At 43.6% G+C, this 15,698-nt stretch overlaps 1 protein-coding gene across 1 annotated transcript in view; it reads left to right on the top strand.

Annotated features, from left to right (window-relative positions):
* SCN4B (sodium voltage-gated channel beta subunit 4) overlaps positions 1-13,905 on the top strand; it is a 201,692-nt gene extending 187,787 nt beyond the window's left edge. The window contains exon 5 of the mRNA XM_069224730.1: positions 3,960-13,905. Coding sequence (XP_069080831.1) covers positions 3,960-4,032 — 73 coding nt within the window. The 3' untranslated portion in view covers positions 4,033-13,905. The remainder of the gene's footprint in view (positions 1-3,959) is intronic.
* Positions 13,906-15,698: the final 1,793 nt, after the last annotated feature.

Here is a 15,698-nt window from a genome sequence, read left to right as displayed (position 1 = left end):
TATACATGCAATTGAAATGATTCAAAGTTCCTAATGTACTTACCCGCAATACCTTTCAAACAAGATATTACATGTTAAATTTGAACCTGTGGTTCTTAAAATAAACTAAGAAAATATATTTTTCTATAACAAAACCTATTGGCTGGATTTGTCTCTGAGTGTGTGTACCTCATTTATTGTCTTTGTGTATGTACAACAAATGCTTAACACTACTCCTTGGATAAGCCTACTGCTCGACCACACTACCACAAAATAGAGCATTAGTATTATCTCTTTTTACCACTATTTTACCTCTAAGGGGAACCCTTGGACTCTGTGCATGCTATTCCTTACTTTGAAATAGCACATACAGAGCCAACTTCCTACAATGCTGCACACACAAATGTTTTACAAAGGTTTCAGTGTGGTCCTGTTAATAGGAAACACCTCCTGTATCTGGAAAAGAGCTTTACATTCATACCAGAAAGGCATTTGAATGCTTTGCTTACTTAGCAGAGAGAGCGACTTAAAAGGCAGAGCAGTATTATGTTGTCCTTATCACCCTGTCCTGCTACACAGCAAAACTTAATTCCATGTTAAGTAAGACATTTACAGCAATAGAGATAAAGTGGAAGCGGTGACAAGCTCACCAATTACCTCAGCACTTCTTCAAAACCATGGCACTCATGAGCACTCATAGCCTCTCATTTCTGTAGCGTAGATAAACTTACTCACCCTTCAATAAATCTGCTGCTATATTTTTCTTTGAATTGTTAGGTCATAAATCTCCTCAGCATGTCTTGAAAAACTAACTGGAGCAAGTGGCCATGCTTATAAAAACAAGCAATTCTCATCTCTTCTCACGTGTCAGCTAACAGGCTGGAAAATAATCGCTTTCCTCAAGAAAACTACTGCCACAAACTTCCACAGTGTGGTGTTGTGTTTTGTGTAGACACAAGTTAACCTAATGCCACTTTATTCCGAAGGTCATCTTCCTCTAGAGAGAAACTGGTTAGGCTGCGTCCGCCATCCTGGGCTCCCAAACCACACCCCTAAAATATCGCTCCCGTTCTTTATCATGCGTCCATTAATTCTGGTAATGGCATTACTCCTAGTCCTACTCCCTCGCCTTCCTTTCCTACCAATGAGGATCCCTGCCTCCCCATAGACCCCTCCCCTCCCCTTAGAAAAGTCCCCCCAACCCCAACCCCCTCCTGTACAGAAACAAGCCCAAACAGCAACTCAGGCGTTCCGTACCGGGAGGGCGGGAGAGAACGGAAAGGAAGGCGAGGGAGTAGGACTAGGAGTAATGCCATTACCGGAAGTAATGGACGCATTACCTCCCGTCCCTCCCTCGCCTTCCTTTCCTATCAATGAGACATAGCAAGAGAAAAACAGGAGACGGACACTGAGTTGCAACAAGTTTAATCACAAACAAAAAGGACACCGGACAACAACCCCCCTATTACATCATAGAGGACAAGACACGGTGACCCAATACCGACTCCAAACCCCCCAAGTCCACCAGCCTGTAATGACAAACAAAAGTAGAAGGAGAGGCCCAAGTAGCGGCCCAGCAAATTTCCACCACAGAAGCGCCCTGCAGTTCAGCCACCATAGCAGCCATACCCCTGGTAGAACGGTCCTGTATCCCCTGAGGCGGCACAACCCCTTGCAAAGAAGAAGCCATCAAAATTAGAGAGCGAACCCAACGACTCCAGGAAGCAGTGGACGGCTTCTCCCCCGTCCGAGCCGGACCGAAATGAACCAACAGGGAATCACCTTTCCGGAAAGGAGCAACCACCCGAAGATATTCCAACAAAGCCCTACGTACATCCAAAGAATGCAACCAAACCTCCTCAGCCGAGGAAGGATCGGGACAAAAAGCAGGCAGGATAACCTCCTGCCGAGCATGGAAAGCCAAATTCACTTTGGGAACAAACGAGAGAACCGGTACAAGCACAACCCGATCAGGAAAAACCTTACAAAAAGGAAAAGAGCAGGCCAACGCCCCCAACTACCCCAAACGGCGGGCTGAAGTAATGACCACCAGAAAAAAAGTTTTCAAAGTTATATGACGTAAGTCACATGATTCCAGAGGTTCAAAGGGAGGAACAGTCAAGGTATCCAACACCAAAGAAAGATCCCAGGAAGGAAAGGCCTGCACCGGACGAGGAAACAAGTTAAGAAGGCCCTGAAAAAATCAAGGCATCAAATGCCCTTCATCAGACAAATTATGCCACGGACCCCTAAAAGCCTGAATCGCAGCCCACTGCAAACGCAGTGAAGCCACAGACAAATCCAACTGGGCCCCATCTTGCAGAAACTGCATCACCTCAAACAGAGAAGCTGCCGTAGGATCCAACCTATGCCGCAAACACCAGGTAGAAAAAACTTTCCATTGCCGACCATAAGACAGCAACGTGGAATGACGCCGTGAAGCCAGAAAAGTTGCACTCAAAGTAACCGGAACCCCTAAGCTCGTCAATCCCCTCTGTTCAACTTCCAAGCTGTGAAGTGCAACCGCTGCAATGACCCCAGAGGGAGGCAAGGAAACTCCAGAGGTGAGGGACAGAGAGGGAGAGTCCACATGCGACCGGATGCCATCAACCGAAGCAACGGAAACCAATTCGCCCATGGCCAATGGGGCGTGATCAAGAGAACCCTGGCCTTCAGAAGACGTACCCTCACCAGAAACGCACAGAGCAACTGGAAGGGCGGGAATGCGTACAGAAGATCCTGAGGCCAAGGACACGACATCCCGTCCACCGCCCAAGCTTGATGACAACGAAACTGGGAGCAAAAGCGCCTCACTTTCGCATTCTCTGGGGAGGCAAACACATCCAACACCGGAAGACCTCCAGATAATAAAAAACGCGGGCAGAAACGCCCGTCCTACCGCCAAAATGCTAATTTCCACAACCGGCACATCCGCCCAGCATACGCGAGGCTAAGATCCGGAAGCACAGCCCCAGACACCACAGAGCCGACCGACTCCGTCAACTGACTCCAAAGACGGGTCTCCAAGGCAGAGCCACCTGCCACAGGAAGAAGCGACCGCTGGGAAACTCACTGTGAGGAGCACTGCGCTCGCCGAGAGTCAACACGAGGCCCCCCCAGGCCCCGCCGTGGAGGAGAAGGAAAAGGTAAGTCTAGCGGGCTAGACAAAAAGAACAGGAGGGGGTGGGGGGGACTTTTCTAAGGAGAAGGGAGGGGTCTAGGGGGAGGCAGGGAGCCTCATTGGTAGGAAAGGAAGGCGAGGGAGGGACAGGAGGTAATGTCTAATATATATATATATATATATATATATATATAGACAGACTCTGTATCTAATGTAAGTTGGTTACTTCTATTCAAACGTGTGTTTATTGTTGTAGATAATGAATATGGAGACATAACTGATTCTACATATGAGAGCTACACTAACAAGTTGCTAACTACTTGCCTTGATGCAGATCTATCCATCTCGGTTTAATCAGTCCCTCATACTTTAGGTAAACATGTGTTGCCACATGGTAACCTAGGTATTTTAACCTGATTCTTCAAGAGAATAAACAAAGCCATGCTACTTGAAAAGCCAATTTAGAGGAGATCTTTTAATATCGAAAGTGGATCTGTGGGGTGGAGCTTGTCACTCAAAGAATAGCTGCTTTCGTTCTTTATAGTAATAAATATATTGTCGTTTTCCACCCTCCATTTTCCCACTTCCAATGCTTTATTAAAATACTGGTTTAATTCAATTTTGTGCCTGCCACATCATGATAAGCTCCCACAGTGATAGGCTTGTACATAGATAACCGGGGAACCAGTGTGAAAATTAGGAACACAACTCAAAAAGCAAAATCCTGCCAGAATGTTGGTACCAGGATGTCCCAACTGTGGGGCCTGCAGAAACAGGGCATTTTTTCTTCTGTCTGTATTTATAAATTGACCACCCAACCATCCTAACTTTTTTCTTAAAGTGTTTTGCTTTCTCCTAGGAAGGACTACCTCGTGAACTCCTCAGGGAATGACAACACAGAGATCGCCTCCAAAACTCCGCACAAGGTCTGATGATCTCTCGTTCCTCTATCCCTTCTGAAAACAAATCAACTGATCCTTTCCACGAAGATATTTATGTGTAGCCCTACACACAGGTGCCTGAACGCCCAGTTTCTGCTCCCACAACAATTACATTAACGAGTTGTAGACCGCCCATTCCTCGGTTGGACATCCATGGAGAAGCATGAGGAACTACAGTTTGGAGCTTTGCTGGATGGCTACCCTGTAAAATGTTTTAATGGACATTTTAACACTGCGTGTAGGCATTTCTGAAAATAAACCTACAAATGTATTGCTGATATAAGTGATTTGTCAGAGGACATTTGGGGACATTGCAGGAAAGGGTGCCATTCTGTCAAAAATTAATACATTAATTTTGAAAACCAGGATAGATGCCAGGTTGTCTAGTACGCTGATTACTGCTCACTAGTAGAGGAATTTGAATGTGATACAGATTTGGAAAAGGCTCACACCAAAATCTGTAGAAGGGGGAAATTGTTTAGTAGGCAAATAGAAAAGGCTAACTTTCTAATGGAAGAATAATGATCCATAAGCAGGAAATGGTGACGAGTAAGACAAGATGACTTTTGATTGTTGTAATATTGATTTGATGCTGTAACACACTCTGAGGGGCTTTCCTTCTTATCTTCCTGGTTTCATTGCCGAGTGTTGTCAGATTCCTTGGGTGATGTTACACACTGAACACTTTGGCCAGATAAAGAGCAGACAGTAATATCACTTCAGGAAGCTGAGGTCAGACTCCAACATCCCTCCAGGAAGTGAAAGTCAGACTGTGACATCACTTCCGGAAATTGATCTCAGTCTACATTGCTCCAGTAAAATGACATTTGAGTGTGACATCACATCATTCTCAGAATTATTTGCAGTGGAGTCTATTTATCTGTTTTTACATATATTTACATAGCGCTGTTACCAATTAGTGGTGGCACTGTGCTGTACTGCATGACAATTATAACTAAAACAAGAAACAAATTATACACTTTATTAGTTGCTACAAGAGCTACACAATTTAGCACCTTTGTAAGTGCATGTTCTGCAGGCACAGCCAGTAGTCATTTAGGTGAATTTTGCATATTTAGATGGAGGCCTGTGTAACTCATTAAGTTGGGGTATTATTTGCTCAGATGGTGTTCAATGCATATAAGGAGTGTGGAGTTTTGTTGGATTGGGTGAAAGTTAATGTCAATTTTGAAGGTTGTGCCCACAGTTCATGAGGCTGAAGTGATGACACTGCAAATTGAGGCCCATATTTATACTTTTTGACGCAAATCAGCGCCATTGCAGATTTGCGTCAAAAAGTGTACCACCGGTTAACGCCATTCCAACGTGCCAGCCGGGCACCTTATTTATGGAATGACGTTAGCCGGCGCTGCGGCCTGGTTTGCGTCAAAATAAATTACGGTAACCGGCCAGCGGAGGCGAAGAGAAGACTGGGGGTTGTGCGCCAAAGAATGATGCAAGTCAGGTTAGAGTCAAAAACATTTGCTCCAACCTGTCTTGTGCCATTGTTTGACGCACAACCCCCATGGACATGACTCCTGTCTTAGCAAAGACAGGAGTCATGCCCCCCTGCCCAATGGCCATGCCCAGGGGACTTCTGTCCCCTCAGCATGGCTATTGGGCATAGTGCATGTAGGGGGGCCCAAGTTAGGCCCCCTATGCCACTCTAAAAATATATATATATACTTACCTGCACCCACAATGGATGGGTCCCCCCATCCATGGGTGTCCTCCAGGGGTGGGCTAGGTTGGCAAGGGGGGTCCCTGGGTGCTGGGAAGGGCACTTGTGGACTGCTTCTATGGCCTCCCACCATGGAAAAGAGCCCACAGGTCCCTTAACGCCTGCCCTGACCCAGGCGTTAATTTTTTATGCAAATTGGGATTTACGTCATTTTACGGCTCCGCCTACCAGCCGTGTGCCATTTTTGCCCAGTTAGATAAATATGGCACACGGGTGTTTAAGTCATTTTTTGGACGGGAACGTCTACCTTGCATGTCATAAACGCAAGGCGGTTTCACGCATCCAGAAAATTATGCACACTGAGAAATTTTGACGTTAGCAGGGTCTAACATCAAAGTATAGATACGGTCTTAGTTTTGCACTGAATTTGCGTAAAAAAAAATGCAAATCTGGCGCAAGCAGAGTATAACTATGCCCCTGAGTTTATAGTACATCATGAATATTAAGGGCCCGATTTAGGGCCTGATTGAGAGTTTGGCGAAGGGGATTACTCTGTCACAAATGTGACGGATATCCTGTCTGCCGTATTACAATTCCATTAAAGCCTATGGAACTTGTAATATGGTGGACGGGATATCCATCACATTTGTGAAGGAGTAATTCCTGTGCCAAACTCTAAATCAGGCCCTTAATGTTTAAATTGGGACCAAGATGAGTGTGTCCTTCAAAATTAAGATGTTTTAAATGAATTACTTTCAATAAAATTTAAAGTTATTCCAAAACATAATTAGAAGTGAAAATGTTTCATTAAAATGTTTCACAATTACATTGCTTTGGAATCCTGGACACAGATACTTACTCCCCAAAAACTCAATATATTCGAATTTCGATCCCTGCTTGCAAGATTAACACAAAAAAAATGGCCAGCGCTCCTAATTTACAAATCTTGAATGATTTCATCGAACAGGTTATAAGAACAACATTGAAAAACTCCTTGGCTTGCATGCCCCTATTGGGTGAAAAACTTGCTGGCAATTTTGAAGTCCGTTTCTTTATCATTTAATAGAGTGATTTGTAAAGGTACCTCAAGATCAAAAAACTCTTCCCTTCTTTGAATTGGAAAAATACATGTTATAATGTATCTTTTCTTCTAATTACAAGAAACAAAAATAAAGCTGCAGCAGAGAGTCTACAAGGATATAAAAAGGCAAGTAAAAGAGAGGTGGTGCTAGATGGTGCTACAGGGCGTCACATATTATCCATTGTGGCCATGATACCTCTGACCCAATAATGATCTTTTGGGTATGCCGTAACCCTTATCTACCATCCAAAGCGATCGATTCTCAGAGCTATCTCTGTGCGGTTTTCTGGTCATAATCCCCATAACGGAGTTGAGAAAAGCAACTGCTAGGATCCAGAAAAAAATTAAGTTAATCTGCTACCACTTTTTTGCAAAAATGCATTAGCTCCACCTCGTGTTGACTGATGGATGGCCAAAGCATTAGAATCAATATTTGCTTCCCGTGTTAAAGGAAGATATAGTCCACCTTTAACTGAGCAGATCAACGACCCCATTAATAAAGAGATTGCCAGGTGCAAAGACAGTGACAAGTTATTTTTGAAGCCTCAAACATGCCAGATCTTGAAGCGCATGTAGTCTGGTTCTTTAAGACGGCGTAGCATAGAGTCAACCCCAGCTTTTGATTCTGGCAGGGAGTGATGCACCAATGCTGGCAAGCTTTGGTGGAGACATAGTAAGACAAGGAATCTGGTTTATGTGTTTTGGCCTGTCTTACACTCTAACTGTAATCAAGGAGCGTATTTTTCAGATCACAATTGTTTCCAGATATTTACAATCTTTTGACTCAGGGCATCGCCACAAGCTTTCTTGCTGCGCTGCCCTGCGTCAAAAGAAAAGGGCAGAAATGTGCCATATCCACAAGATACGGTGCATTCCTGTCCTTTTCCCCTGTGCTGGTGAAAAATTAGCAGCCATACGCCAACGCAGGCCCCCTTGTATAGGGTGACCAGACATCCCTGATTTGCCCAGATAGTCCTAGTTTCCCGATGACCGTCTGGGTGTCCTAACACTTGTTATAAAAATAGACAAATGTCCTGGTTTTAGGAGAGGGTCAGGTAAGCCCGCACCATTATTACTGTGCTTTAAAGGCTCATGTTCACACCGGCCCTCTCCTGACACCACAGGCAGAGTTTTGTTTTTGACTTAATTCAGGCAGCACAGCAGGACTTAATGGGGGGCAAATAAACCCTTGTAGAGCTCATCACCAGAGGCCAGAATAACAAAGATCGTATTGCAGCACTCTGCAGCGTGGCAGAGTAAGTCTTTAATTTTCATGCTACAGAGGTGCGTGTTTCGGTAGCAAGAAAACTAGACTTTCCTGGCCTTGGTGGGGTGTGTTACATTTTGCTGTCTAAACACATTTTAAATATGTATAGCTTGGAAAAGCAATTGACATAGAAATAGGACTAAATATTGGCACTGGTCAGAGCAGTGTCACAATTTGGTCAATTTTCTATGTCAATGGCTGTCCTGGTTTTTTCTTCTGGACATCTGGTCACCCTACCCTTGCACTATGATGCAAGAGTGTCTGTGTTGAGGGGGTGATTGTTTTGATGCAGGAACACAAAAACAATCATGAGAGGTGTTTTCCTCTTTCTGGGTGTGCTGCAAAATGCAGCACACATAGAAAAAGCAAAATAGCGAGGAGAAATAAAGTTATTTCTCCTCGTTGTGCCTCCCCCTGCGGAGAGGTAGGCTTTTGACGCATTCCCAGGTTAACAAATACTTGTAAACCTGGGAATGTGTCAAAATCCATGGGAGTTGTACGGGAACACCCTCCGCAAAACCCATGGAATGCCTCTTTGACACCGAGTGAGGCAATGCAGCAACTTCCGCTGCGTTGCCTCACTCCGTATCTACTTATCTGAAAGCCATTAAAGTGGCTTTGCCTGGTCTTATAGATATGGGCCAGCAGTCTACGCTAGCTTGTAAGTATGCCCCAAGTCCGGAGTCTCGTTTAGTTTATAGTATGGTAGAGAAAAATGGACTGGGACTTGTGGCAAGTAAAGGTTTATTGCAATAGCAGTGAGGGTACTCTTGGAGTGGCAATCCCTTCTGCCACATGAGACCCATTTCCAGACCCACGCTAAGCCATAGTTCATGTAGGTTACAAAAAGGAACAAAGGAGCAGATGTGCTCTTTGTTGAGTGCATGGGGATGTGGCTTAATGTCTGGCTTCGATGCTTTCTCCTTCTTCTATTTCAAAGTGATTTGTTGCCTGAAATTGGATGACCCATTCATGTGACGGGGAGTGAGATAAATAGGCTGGAGTGTTGACACCAAATTCCTCGATCTGTATTTTGAGAGTGAGATCCACAAAGTTGGCGTATGGTGTTTAACATCACACGAATGGGTTACTGCAATTTAGGGGGTGGGAGTGCATGTGTTGGAATGGAGTTCTACATTGTCAGAGGTGGGAGTGAGTTTCACAGTCCCCGTGGTTGGAGTGAGATCCACTGTTTGGTGCTGGTTGTGAAAACCAGCGGGGAGGACCACCAGCTTCTACTGGCCTGGCATCACAGAGTTTCATTCTGCGTAAGGCCTCTGGTAGAGGGACTTCTGGGAATGGAGAGATGTGATTGGCTTAGAGGTTGCTCTAATGACATCCATAATTTCCCAAAGGTAGGACTGCTCCCACCTCTGATAGCCACCTCTTGTATGTTTTAATAACTGATCTCTCCTCCAGCCTGAGATTAGTCACCTTTGCTGCGCTTACGCTGGTTAGGTTTTTTTTTTTTTTGCAACCCTTTGGGCTTTGGCAAACCGATGGTCCCTGCGTGTGTTGCATGGATCGGGACATATATGTAATTCTGAATGCACCTTGCTTCAAATCTGTGTGTCTGCACTGTGTCTTACTCTTTCTGCCAGCCAAGGGAAATCATGCATCTTTGTTGCACACAACGTGAGAGCATGGCTTATTAGAGAACGTCACACTAGGCAGGAGGCTAGCAGGTGCATAGATGCAGCCATGCAAGAAGGAGCCTTGCTTATTCCTTACACAATTAATGGGACCACAAAACAATCTTTAGGAACTATTGGCCACATATACAAATCATTTTTCTAGTCGCAAACAGGCCGATTCGCAGCATAGGCACATTTATGACTAGAAAAATGCTTTTTGGGCCTACAAAACCCAAATTCTGATTTGGTAACTTGTTACCGAATCGCAATTTGTGTTTTGAGATTCTGTATTAGGAAGGAGCGTGTTCGGGCATCCCTTCCTAATACCGAATGTGAATGGTATGTGTGATTGTTTTGTGACTGTGAATGCAGTCGCAAAACAATTGCAGATAGCACCGATTTCAAATTGGTGTTAACCCATTCGCGAATGAGAAGGGGTCCCTTTCCATTTGTGAATGCATGGGAAAACGCTTTTTAAGAACAGGCAGTGGTCCCACGTTTCATTTTTTTCTTTTTAAACCCATCCCGTTTTCCTTTAAGGAAACGGGCTGCATTTATAGAAAATAGGTTGCTTTATTTAAAAGCAATCACAGGCATGGTGGTCTGCGGAGCCCTGCAGGCCACCATCCCTGTGATTTTATGGATTCCCAGAGGGTTGCGAATCGTAACCTACCCCATTAATATTAATGAGGTAGGTCTGTTAGCGACTCACCTGGAATCACAAAAGAAACTCAATGGAGTTTCTTACATTTGGAATTGCGATTTCCTAATTGCGATTCGCATGGGATTGTAATTAGGAAATCGCATTTCCAAATGTTCGTACATGTGGCCCTATCTTCCTATTTTAACCTGGAAACAGGCACAGCATCCTAAGATGCTATGAGTCACTCTCCCCTCCTTGCAGTGTACGTAATATATTTAATTACATTTCAAGTTTACATGCAAGGATTACCTTTTTCTTTCAAAAAGCATAGCGTTGAATTTTTTTGCATCTTCTAAGATGGTGCTTCCGATGGGCATGGAGAAACCTGGTGTTCTCGTGATAATATGGAAGAAGCAGTGAAGAAAGCTTCTTCTTAGAAACTGGAGTAACTTTTGGAGTCCAGGGACTAGACAGAGGTGTTGATCAAACTGTGAGGTTGTTGGTTGCTGGCTAAAGAGCTTCAGGAGTTTGTGAGTGTATCAAGTAGCCTTTTACTATATGCACTAATTAATTAAATGTTATAAACTAAAGGAATGCGCTTCTCTGTTGTTTTTTTGCACCTCAAGGTGGCCACATACTAATTAGATAAAATTCATGCCTTCTACAAAGGTTTCATGTGCATGAAAACTCAGGAATTGAAAAAAGTCTAGGGCAGCAAAGAACTAGCAGCTCACGGAGCACTGCGTGTTGCAAGTATGCGTTGCATGAAGCTCAGGAGTCAGCATGTTGATGGGGTGCTTGGACTCTAGTAAATTGCGACTACAGGGACATGGGTCATAAGTGGACAAGAGGTCTAAGTAAAAAGAAAAGCTGTAAAAGGGTAGACACCCGGAAGTGGCTACAGTGGTGTATCTGGAAAAGGTGGGAGGCGGAACACCTTGATAGTAGGAGGTGGGTCATCAGAAGGAGGTGCGAGACTCAATATCAGAAAAAGTGCAAGAGCATTATGTTGAAAAAGTAGGAGAGGATGTGTGGAGAGGTCGTGGTTGACAATATCTGGAAAAGAAGTGCAAGGCAACATATTGATTTTGGAACTTGAAGGGAAAGCATGGAAATGTGTGAGAGCAACATCATCAAAACTTGTAAGATGGACATCTGGACATAGTGTAAGGTGCCACCTGGCGAACATGCAAGGAGAAACCTCTAGGAGAAGGTGAGAGACAACATTTGGGTAACATCTGTTTGGGAGATCTGGGTGGAGCCCACAGGGGAGCTTTCACAGGCTTCTCAGATGGAGTGGATTGGAAACGTCCTGAGAAGGTGTCCATATATGTCATAATTAGCACTAATATTCAGCTTCAAAGACTAATTACCTCAGTTATGAGAATTAGGTGTTTGACTGTTAACTACATATGTTTTCGGTTGCCTTTTTCTATGTTCCTATGCATGGGGGAGCTATGCCGGTCAGAATGTGGACGTTGGCCGTTTGGCAGGAATACAAGCAAGCTCCAGAGAAATAAGGTTACTTGGGTGACTGAGCACATGAGTGCCCCTCGTGCTGAGTTTACAGAGGCCGCCATCCTCTCATTACAGGTTTTTGCCAAACCAACTCTGGCATCCATTTATGGTTTTTATGGAGTCGGTACAAACTTACTATCAGCTCCAACAAGCTTGACTTGCAGTCGGCCTCCACCAGCACTGCACAATAAGTGTCAACAGCACAAAAACATCTAGAGAACCTCACACAACACCTTACAACACTGTTAATTAACCTTTTGACTTCTGTGGACCCCGTTTGATAATTAATGGAATCCGGGGGCACTCACTAAGTTATCATTGGAATCCTGGTACCGCAGCCTAAACCAGTGGTTCCCAACCTTTTGACTTCTGTGGACCCCCATTTTATCAATACTGGAGCCCGGGGACCCCCACTGATTCATTATTGGAACACGGGACCCCCAAAGAGTCATTACTGATAGCTGGGACCTAATATTATAAAAAATTTTAAGCAGCCGCGGACCCCATGAAGAGGCTTCGCAGACCCCCAGGGGACCCCGGCCTACAGGTTGGGAACCACTGGCCTAAACAATTTTGATGATTTGAACCACAAAACAAGAGACAAAAATTCAGAAACAAGCATTCGTCAAGCAAATACACAATTGAGGATTTGTTTTATTTAATTCACAATTATTAAAAATAAACAAATTTAAACAAAATATAATTGTGTTTTAGTAGGAAGGCCGGAGGTCACGCTTCATCCGTATTACAATCTGTTTGGTGCACTTTCACTGCTTCCACAAATCAATCTGAGGATACCAACTAATTATTGGTCTCCAATTTCAAATTCCTTCACATTCACAGAACATTTTAAAAATTTCATCTTTACATTTTGCTTTTGTATTTATATGCACTTCATTAATCTGTCAATACTAATTATCTTTCCAAGTAGTTGCAGCCCCCCTGAGTAAGCATTATGGGCACCCAGGGTCCCCGGACAACAGATTGAGAACCTTTGTCCTGCAGCTCTCAGTCTGATATGCTTAAGAACTAGCTTTGCACTGGTATTCCATTGACCGGTCAATAGTCTGGCCATGCCCCTTCTAAAGCAAGCATCCTCTGGTGGTTTGTTTTGCCCACACGTTGAGGTGGAAAATGTGGAAAGGAATGGAGGGTTTGACTTCATAGTAAGAACAGGTAACATTCTTCCTCTGGAGCTTTGTGGTACTCCTGCCCTGAATAATTGCATATTTATTGAGTATTACTCAGAGTAATTTATGTATATATGTTGGATATGTTACATTTCCCTGCTGGGTTTATGGGTGTGAGCCGCCCAAAAAGTCTGCAAGTCCCCAAACAACCTCGAAGCTCAAGGTTTGGGGAATGTATATTTTAAAATGCTCACTTTGGAGGTGTTTTGTAAAATCAATGTTCAATATAGCCTTAGAATGAAATTGCGCAATTTTCTGCTCGGAAACCTTCTTCTTCTCTCCACACTTCCAAGAGCATTCGTTTTAATATGACCATAGGCACTCCTGTAATTTACAAAATATGGCAAATTATGCTCGAAGGCCCTTCTCATCTCCCCACCAAGGTGTGCCATATCCAACATGGAGTAACTTCAGTGTACAGCAGTGTATACCTGTGTATCCTGTGGTACACAAGATTCGGTGTACAGGCCTTGCCTGATAGATTACTATGCACATGGGATGTACATGAGTTTATGTTGTGGTCACACTCGCACTGACCAGTTTTTCTTTGCTTGGATAATGAATGAAATAAAGCTTTTTATGTTAAGTCTTCTGTCGCGTTCAATAATGACTCAGAGAATTGGCCGGATGGGAGAAAAAGATTGCCTAGTGTGTGCCTGTTCAAATGCATATGTTATGTTTCCTCTACAAACAGCATCACAGGCTGCTGTGCAAAAGCACACCCCTTACACAAATCCCCGGTTGTCCTCCACATGCATTTGCTTCACCTTTGCATGTTTAGAGCCATGAGAATCCTTACGCCCTTTCCTAATTGTTGTTGGCGATAGTTGAAAACTGAAATTAAGCAACCTCAGACTGGGTTCGGCCTGGATATATGGTTCAGCCCAAAAACACACATTTGAAGGATGTTGAATTGCAAGGAAGATTAGAATTTCAAATACATACTGTAGAAAGCGTGACAAGCCTACCAGTAATTCAAAACTGAGGAGATAAGAAGTTCCTTCAGGTCTATATGTCTTTGGCTTGCCTTGAGCAAGTGTTCATTGTATCCAGCACCTTAAATGGGACTGCCTATACAAATCCGAACTTCAACACAGGAATGGAGAAAACCTGACTGGGATAATGGTACCAGAGGGGAAGTGGATGGAGAGGCAGTGTCACACTGGCGATGTCTTCAAAGCACCTAAAGGGATACTTTTTAGATCTTGGCTTTAAGATAGTTTTTAACTACTATGCAATAATCATGCATAAGGTACATGCATAGGGGGCTTTTGTTCAGCCAGCTTCATCCACGGCTCCGTTAAGTTGTCTTTCACATTTTGCTTTTGTCTCACTGCAGTATACGGCATGAGGCAGCGAGACAACCTACTTCAACCATTGGCTCCCTTCTCTTCCAACGGCTGCAAAAAGTCTGTGTATATTATTCACATCCACCTAAAATAGTTACTTTATCTTCAGTAACAAATCTGTTTTATTTCATCTTTTTATAATAACATTAAATTCCACCTATTTATTTGCCTGGATTTCGGGTACTCATTTAGAAGATCATTCATGGACATCATTTAGGAGTTGCTGAGGGTCGCAGTTGAGACCCTTGTCTTGCTCCTTGTGACCCCTGGCACTACCCTGTGACCCCCACCCTCAGGAGTTGCAAAATTGGTGCCAAGAACACAGGGGCTCCTTGGCATGCCTTTCTCTGAAGCGTAGGATTTTTAGTGGAAGGGCTACCTTCCAATCCAAAACCTACGCTTTACAGATTTTCCCACTTTGTATACTTGCTGTACAATGCAGCACACATGCAAATTTGGAAAAAAGAGGAGAAATGAAAACATTTCTTCTCGTATGCCTCCTTCGAGGAGTCACAAGACTTTGGCACAAATTCCTCTTAACCAATGTTTGTGGATAGGGATTTGGGTAAAAAAAAACTATGGGTGGCTGCATTGGAACACCCATGCACCACCCTTGGAACACCATCTTGATGCAAAACATTGCAAAGCTGTGCATAGCGCAACTTTACTTTACTTTACTTTGTGATGCTGTCAATCGTAAATTAAAATTTGCTTTTGATAGTAAACCCTGCACTTACACTTTGTGCTACGTTTGTTTGATAAAACATTCATAAACGTGGACCTGAGTGCCAGTAGGTGTGCATGAGTATGAGTGAGATTAAGAGTGAATGCAAGTAAGTGAGTAAGAATGAATGAGTTGTAAGGAAATGTAAGAGAGTGTGAGTGTTTTGTTAGGGTCATGTGACATGCCTTACTGGAAATAAATATAGGTCAAGGGTCATATGATGTCAGTTCCTATGATGTCAATAACGTCACTTCCATTACCCCTGGCATTTTGGTGAATGACACTCATGCAATAGTTTATGTTAAAGTTGCTGTTGTAAAGCTGTTTCAAAGTCACTGTAACGTCCGTGAAGTTTGAGTGCTTGGTTATGAATTGATTTATTCTTGTCTCCTTCTTGAAAAATGATAATAAGATGCAAAGCACAACTGAAATGTTTGTTATTTATAAAAGATCAGTAGTAAAGCGGATACATCAGTGAATGTCTGTCATTGTAACATGTTTATCGCAGGCACCTGGCGGCCACATGAAGGTGGTACGACGTTTTCATTTTTTGTAGCATAGACTTGCAAT

Source organism: Pleurodeles waltl, chromosome 3_1 (assembly GCF_031143425.1).
Source record: "Pleurodeles waltl isolate 20211129_DDA chromosome 3_1, aPleWal1.hap1.20221129, whole genome shotgun sequence".
In the NCBI taxonomy this organism is placed as follows: domain Eukaryota; kingdom Metazoa; phylum Chordata; class Amphibia; order Caudata; family Salamandridae; genus Pleurodeles; species Pleurodeles waltl.
Note: the sequence above shows the minus strand (reverse complement) of the source record. Positions and strands in the feature narration are given on the sequence as shown.